The 7,276-nt window shown below is 60.5% G+C and overlaps 1 protein-coding gene across 1 annotated transcript in view; it reads right to left on the minus strand.

The window, feature by feature from the left end:
- The window catches only part of INHBC (inhibin, beta C), a 12,570-nt gene extending 5,776 nt beyond the window's left edge, over positions 1-6,794 (minus strand). The window contains exons 1-2 of the mRNA XM_009334167.1: positions 6,449-6,794; positions 4,118-4,849 (exon numbers count right to left, since the gene is read on the minus strand). Of these exons, the coding sequence (XP_009332442.1) occupies positions 4,118-4,849; positions 6,449-6,794 (1,078 nt within the window). The remainder of the gene's footprint in view (positions 1-4,117; positions 4,850-6,448) is intronic.
- Between the last annotated feature and the right edge of the window lie 482 nt (positions 6,795-7,276).

Here is a 7,276-nt window from a genome sequence, read left to right on the forward strand (position 1 = left end):
GGGGGACCGGCACCTCGTACCAGCCGAGCCGCAGCCGCCCAGCGCGGATCGCCGGGTGTCTCCGAGCCGGGGGCGGCTGGCTGGAAACTGCCCCTGAGACTGGAAATTAAAAATTAGCCCTTTTCAAGGCAACACCAGGGGCTTTCAGGAATTCCCACCCCTCCCCTGAGAGCCAGGCCCTGCCAAGGGACGCCCTGGCACACCGTGCTTGGACCTTTGCTTCAGGGTCTGTTGATACTGGCAAAGGCTCCTTCCAGGAGCCACCGGCAGCAGCTGCACATCCCCATCCCCTCCCAGAGCAGAGGCCGAGGGGACAGCACCTCGTGGAGCCTTGTGTTCCCCCCTGTGTCAGATCTGGCACAGCCCAAGTGCTGTGTCAATGCTGTCTGCATGGGATCCCCCATGCTGTGCCAGACCGGGGGGACTGCGGCGGGGGGGCTCCCCACCAGGCTTACTGGTCCCAGCAGGACCAGTGCAGCAATTATTTCACAGCAGCTGGGCATACCTGCCTGAGAAACCCCCTCCAAAGCCCCCTGAGTGAACAGGGGACCCCAGCAGAAGTGTGGTGTCACAGCAGGGGGAGAGGGGACACTGTAACCTTACCTCACCCTGGTGAACACCACCCTCATCCCTGCTCTTTTCCCACCAGCGAAGGAGGAGTGGATGCCCAGTGGGAAATTGCATCCTGCTGCTCTCAGGTTTTCTGTTCTGCTTCCTGAAGAGCCTGACTTGGTACTCTGCCTTCACACTTACACCAAGATTACTTTCGCTGATGAGGGAGAAGACTTGCAAAATAAGCCAGGACTGTGGTGAAGCCCAGATAGTCACTTTTCCATGTGCAGCTTGTTGGGGCTATAAATACACAGCTCCTGCCTGGGCCACCAGCTGTGGGGGCTGAGCAGCTCCTTGTGTGTGCTGGGGGGGCCCTGCCTGCCATGGGCCCCTGCCCTGGGCTAGCCCCATGGCAGGCAGGGAGGGGGCTGTGCCTGGCTCCAGGGGATCACCCTTCGTTGACTGCACCCTCCTCACCCTGCAGTGTTCCCCAGGTGGGAGTGCCACCATGGGATTCCTGAACCTTGATCACCCTTGCCCCACGCTGCAAGTGGGGAAGGGGCTGTAGGCTGCACCCAGGTGTCCTGTTTTCTGTGGGGGTGGGACAAGCCGCATGCATGGAGAGGAGGGCCTGTGTTGTGGGACTCTGGACGCTGCTCATCTGGGGAACCTCTGACCTGAAGGCACCGGAGAAGGCATGTTTTCAGGTGGTTGGCAAACCCCCCAGAACAATGTGTTCTGCCCTAGTCTCAAGCTGCCAGGGACAGGGAGGGGCCTCAGAGACTGGGACCCTTCTTGGGGGAGCTGCCGCTAACCCAGGCACGCCGAATCAGCAGGACCTTCATGTCCATTGGGATGCAGCTGCCCTGTGGGGCTTGGGCTGGCTGTACCGCAGCCCAGGTGACAGAAGGCAACATGGTGACAACTCAGGTCCAGGGAAGTCTGGACCAGATGATGCCCCCCATCCCTGTGGCTGAGGGCAGGGGGCAGTGTCCCCACAGGGCTGGCAGGGAGAGCCTGTCGTGTGTCCTGTGGTGTCCAGAGAGCGCATGTGCAGCCCAGCAAAGGGCAGAGCTGGGGTTTGAGGAGCAGGTAGCGAGAGGGGACCGTTTCAGGCAAGGCATCTGTGCCCCGCAGGGACTGTGCAGCCAGCAGCCAGCCCTGCTCTGCTCTGAGCCCTGTGGGGAGTGGGGGAAGTGCCCGGCAGGAGTGCTGCGAGGCCAAGAAGGGGAACTGGGGGCATTCCAGCACTGCTTGAGGGCTTGCAGCACCTACAGATGCCTCAGCTCAGGGTCTTGGGCTTGTGCTGCCCTGAGCTGAGGCATCTATAGGGCCACAGGGCCCAGCCAACAACTCCTCTGCCCCTTCACTCGGCCCCTTTCTGCCCATGCCTGTGGCAGCCTAGAGAGCTCAGCACTGGCCCCAGGAAAGCTATTTGTTCAATAAATACAGACAGTGAAAAGAGGCATTGGAAAAAGAAGGGAAAAAAACAGAAAAAAGCAAACACCAAATCCTCTTTGGGTTTGCGCAAGTGGCCTTGGGTCCCAGACAGTATTGATCCCCGAGTCTTCCACCCTGCCTGTGCAGCAGCTGGGTCAGCGCGAACCCTTCAGGTCTGAGTCCTGGAGGCACCAGGGCCTGGAAGCCCGGATCTCAGCACGGTGACTGCTGTGACCTGATGGGGAGATGCAGATCCCGGCTCCAGCTGGGCTCAGTGGGAGCACCTGCCTCAGGATGCATGCAATGTGGGCAAACACTGTCTCCTGCTAGTGGTTGTTCCATCCCTGCTCAAGGTGTCACAGGTCCTCTGGGGCAATGTGCATCCTGGTCCCCACTCCAGCCAGAGCTGCTCATGGCTCTGACCACCGCTGCCTGATCCTGGAGTGGGACAGCAGATGCAAAGCTGTCCTTCAAGCCAGATGGGGAGAGGGTCTGGCACCACCCTCCTCCCTCTGCCGACCCACTTCCCGCTTGGTTCAGCTCTGTCTCCAGCCTCTGGGGTGGGGTCGTCAGTGCTTGCAGGGTGGACCACGGCATTGCGGTCACCCAGCTCCACCCCAGCCAGCTGCATGCACCTCAGGGGATTGCCCCAGCAGCTCCCCTCGTGAACCTCCCTCTCCCACCCCCAGCACCCTCTCCCTGCTTTCTCAGCCCTCACACATGGGGGACGTGGGAAGCAGTGGAGAAACTCTAACACAAGATTACGTAATGGAGCTGATGTGTCAGAGCTGCCCTTTGCCCCCAGCTCTCACGGCACTGACATGTCCCACTTTGCCGCCAGCTGGGCTGGCGAGGCGCAGTGAAAGGGGCAGCTGCTCTGGGCCACAGGCCAGAGACATGCCGAGAGGTTGCTCCCCAGTGAGGGAGCTGGCATGGGGTTGTAGGCAAGGGTGGGTGTCCTGGGCACCATGGCTTTGGCGATCTTGCCTAGCAGTCTCTGTCCACTTCAAAAGGGAGAAGAGTTGCTCAGTTTTGTCCTGATTTGGAACAAGAATGGCCAAATACTGATGGTTTTGGTGGAATGGAAAATTTGGCCCAACCAAGGAATGGTACCTTCCCCAGCGGGAATCACAAGCCCCCTGTGTCTGGGGGCTCCCATACCATGCCCTGGATCCAGTTGAGACAAGTCAGGGGTTCTGCATCCCCCCGGGAAAGGCAGCCAAGGGGCAGAGAGCATGAGAGCTGTGGGGGCCAGCAGCATTGCAGTCTTTGGGCACAGTGCATCCTGGTGATGGATGCCCAACCTCGCTGCCTGGGTTTTATAACTAAGTTGTTGGTTAGAAGAGGACTGCACATGGCAGAGTGGGTCAGTTCTGTGCCATCTTGGAGCTGTCTGTGCTAGGGCACATCCACCACCTTGCACCTTGGGGAGAGGTGGAAGATGAGCTGGCTAATGACAGGGCACACGTGTACACATATATGTGCACACACTATGGCTGGGAGTCTTTTATTGAATACCAGGTAGCTGAGATGCTTGGAGAGGGAGACACTTTCCTCCCACTGGGATCAATTTCCCCTTCCTCACCCCCCTCAACCTCACGTCCAGCTGAGGAGTGGGGCCCCGTGGATGGCTCTCTCCCCTCTGGCCTAGCCATCCCCCAGCATCTTTTTGGCTTCTATCTCCCCCAGCAGCCTGAGGTGGCCACTGCTGGGACCCATTACCTGAAGAGCACACGTTCGTGTTGCAGCACTGAGGGCCGCACCATGGCCTTGGTCTGGGACCAGCAGCAGGGTGAGCCGGGGCTGCCCTGAGCTGCTCGGGGAGCCGTGCTCTGCAGAGTCCTGCAGGTAGAAGTGTCTGGTGTCCATCAGGAGCTGGTCTCAGAGGCCGTGGCTCATGGGCAGAGAGGAATCCATGGGCAGATCTGAAGGGGGAAAAGAGCCGCGTGGGAGGTGAGGGAAGAGAGGACTTGCAGATTCAGCATCACCCTTGATGCTTCAACTTCAGGAGAAGAAAACACCTTGGCATGGTTCTCGCACTGCCAGAGAGGGGCCGGGAGGAGGGGAGCCCTGTGCAGCACAGGTCCTGCCCTCCTGCCTCCTCAGGCAGACGGTCAGGTACAACCACAGGCATCGACAATCATGTCGGGGATGTCGGTCTTAACAATGTTGCTGTCCCGGTCATAGTAGAGCAGAGAGAGAGGGCGACGCTGCGTGGGCACGCAGCAGGAGTCCACAGCTGCGTCCGCGTTGTTGGCTTTGATGAGGTTGAGGACAGCTGTGTGGAAGGAGGCAGCGAGGCCAGGGATGCCAGCCATGTGCAGGGGGCAGAGCCCGGCGCAGTAGTTCATGTGATATCCCTCTGGCTGGATGATCCAGTCCTCCCAGCCAATCTCCTTGAAGTCCACGAAGAATTCCTTGCGACAGCACATCCGAGAGTCCCCACTGCAATCAATGCCGCGCCGCTGGACCCGGTGGGGCGTCCTGGCCCGGGCCTGGGCTGCAACAAATGGCCAGTGGGAATCACTGTGTCCAGCCAGGAGGGGAGACCCCCAGTCCTCTGCCACCTCCAGCTCCACAGTGAGCCTCTGGCTCCCTTGGCTGAAGAGGCTCTGGACAGCTTGGCCCACGTCCAGCGTGGCCCAGCCAGCCCTCTGCACCTCCAGCCGTGTCTCACTGGCCACGGTCATGTTCAGCCCCGTCAGGTCTGGCTGCAAGAGTCTGATGGTGACAGGATGTGTCCTGGGGCCGGGGGCTGCCCAGAACAGGTAGAGGGTGGCTTGCAGGATCTCGGTGCTCCCAGCCAGCTCCCGTGTGAAGTGGAAATGCAGGCGAATGCTGCGGGAGGTGGAGGACCCTGTGCACAGAACCGAAAGCAGAGTCAGGGGGTGAAGGGAGGAGGGGGGGGCTCCCGCAGCTGGGGGCCACTGAGTTGGAACAAATGGGAGGTATATCCAAACCAGGGAGCAGGGCGCAGTACATACAGGTGTCGAGGGGCCCCCACTTCCCTGCACTGCTGCTGCTCCTCCTTATCCCACTCTAAAGCAGCAGCATCTGGGCCCGGTGCTGAATGCAGCAACCCGGCTTGGTTCCACCTCCTCTGGCCTGAAACCCCCTTGTCAGTGAAGCTGCTGGAGGATTTTGGAGTAGGTTATCTGGCTGCGTAAACCAGCCTTGGATTTAAGGCAGTCACGCTGATTTGTACCTCCAGGATTACCTCTGCTTCCCATGGCTGGAAGCATCACCTGGCATTGCTCCAGCATGTCCCACCCTTGCTGCTGCTGAGGCTGCAGAGCCACCTCTCCTCCTCGCGAAGGAAGGGCTGACAGGGACTGTGAGAGCAGCGCTGGGCTCCTTGGCACAGCTCTGCCCGTGAGGACACAACCCCCCTCCTCTGTGGTCTGGCACAGCGCAGCAGGGCGAGAGACTGGGCTCAGCCCTGTGGCTCACGCTGGTTCTTCCACTTCCAGCAGACACTCCACCGAGCCAGGAGACAACTCCCCATTGTCCTCATGTATGGGAACACAATGTACTGTGGAGGAGCATTGTTCCCAGAAGTCTTCAAGGACATGGCAAGCCCTCGCCATCCCACAGCAGGCATGCAAACCACACAAAGGCCTGCAAGGGGAGTGTGTGCCCCCCCCACGTCATCAAGCAGCAGTTTGGGCTGGGCAAAGTGACGGTGCAGAAGGATGCTCTGCAGGATGGAGCAGTGATTCTGCTTCTTTCCAAAGAAGGCTGCATTTGCCTGGGAGAGTTGGGGGGTACAGGACCCTGTTTTTCCAGTGGTACTTGTCAGGACCCCTGAGCACGTTTTGGGGGAGCTCTCTCCTCCCAGGAACGCAGCTGATTCTGGAGTGAAACGTGGCAGCCCACCACTTCGGGTAGGAAGTCGAGACACAGCTGAGTGCAGGGAGCAGATGGGCTTTGGAGACCTAAGTCCACACACTGTGAGCTGTTGGGGAATCTAGGGTTAAAATCATATTTTGAAAAACGTGGTCATCTGACCCCTCCACCTCTAGCACAAGTGGGGAGGGTTCAACAGAAACGGACAACAAATTAACATGATACAGCAGTCCATCTTTGCTCCTGCACCCACCCCCTTGCCCCAACATGTCCCATATGTAAATGAGAGGGGCCCCAGAGCCTTAGTAGTGCTTCCCCTGCCTGTGGCGAGGAGCGGCTGGTTGGGGTAAGCTTGGGAGGTGGATGCAAAGGTTCTGGATATGGTGCCTCTCATTGCTAGTCCTTCCAGCAGCAGTGTGCCCACCGGCCCGGTGCATAGCCTGGAATTGCTTGCAGGAGCGTGATGCCCCTTGTGCAGAGCTTTTGAAATACCTGTGCAGAGGAGGAAACCTCTCACCACCTTCCCCCACGCAAGGCCTTCCTTCCCTCCGTGCCCCCCCACCTCAGGGCCCATCCCACCATGCCCATGGGATGCGGGGTCTGTACAGACCTGACTCGGCAAAGCTCAAGATCTCATATTCCTGCACACCCATCCCAGGACGCAGGTGTGGGATGCTGCCATCATGGGGCATCCCTGGGGAGACGGCCGTGTCCATGTGCTGCGCACGCATCCTGCGGAGCGCGGTCAGCAGGGCCCCCCTGGACGTGGGCTGAGTGATGTTGGGCCTGTCTGGCAAGCGGAGCTTAGAGAGGATGCTCTGCTTTGCCAGCGCGATGAGGACGTCCCGCTGCGTGGTGGGGGCCAGGGCCGCCAGCCCACAGGCTGGGCACCACACTCCCTTGGGAGCCGCCATCCTCAGAAGGCTCAGGAGCAGGAAAGCCACCGTGGCTGTCATCTCTGGTGCCAGGAGGTGACAGCTTGGGGGTCTCAGCAAACAGTGTTCCTCCAACTGTCCGATAAGCCGAAGTCAAACCGGGACAGCAGCGCTTGGGGCCGGGAGAGCAGAGCACAGCAGCAGGATGGCAGCGCTGGACTCCGCAGGAGCAGAGAGCGAGGAAGGGCTTGTTCTCCTGACGTGGCCACAAATATTGGCTGATCCCGGGCAAGATAAACGCCCCTGTGATCCCGCAGGAGCCTCTCTTGGGCACGGGGCAGCCGCGGCACAGCTCGCCCCGGGTTAAGGTGGACCCGGGCGGATGGCGCTCCTGCTCAGGGGGCTCGGCCCGGGGCTGCCCACTCGGCAGAGGCTGCCCGGGGGCTGGGGCTCAGCTCCGGGCAACCTGCTCCGGCCAAGGGGGGCTACCCCGGTCCCACCCCGCTGCCCATCCCAAGGGTGGGCGCCCAGGCAGCTGGCAGGGGTCCCCGCGTACGGCCCCC

This window comes from Pygoscelis adeliae, unplaced genomic scaffold, assembly GCF_000699105.1.
Source record: "Pygoscelis adeliae isolate BGI_AS28 unplaced genomic scaffold, ASM69910v1 Scaffold591, whole genome shotgun sequence".
Taxonomy (NCBI): domain Eukaryota; kingdom Metazoa; phylum Chordata; class Aves; order Sphenisciformes; family Spheniscidae; genus Pygoscelis; species Pygoscelis adeliae.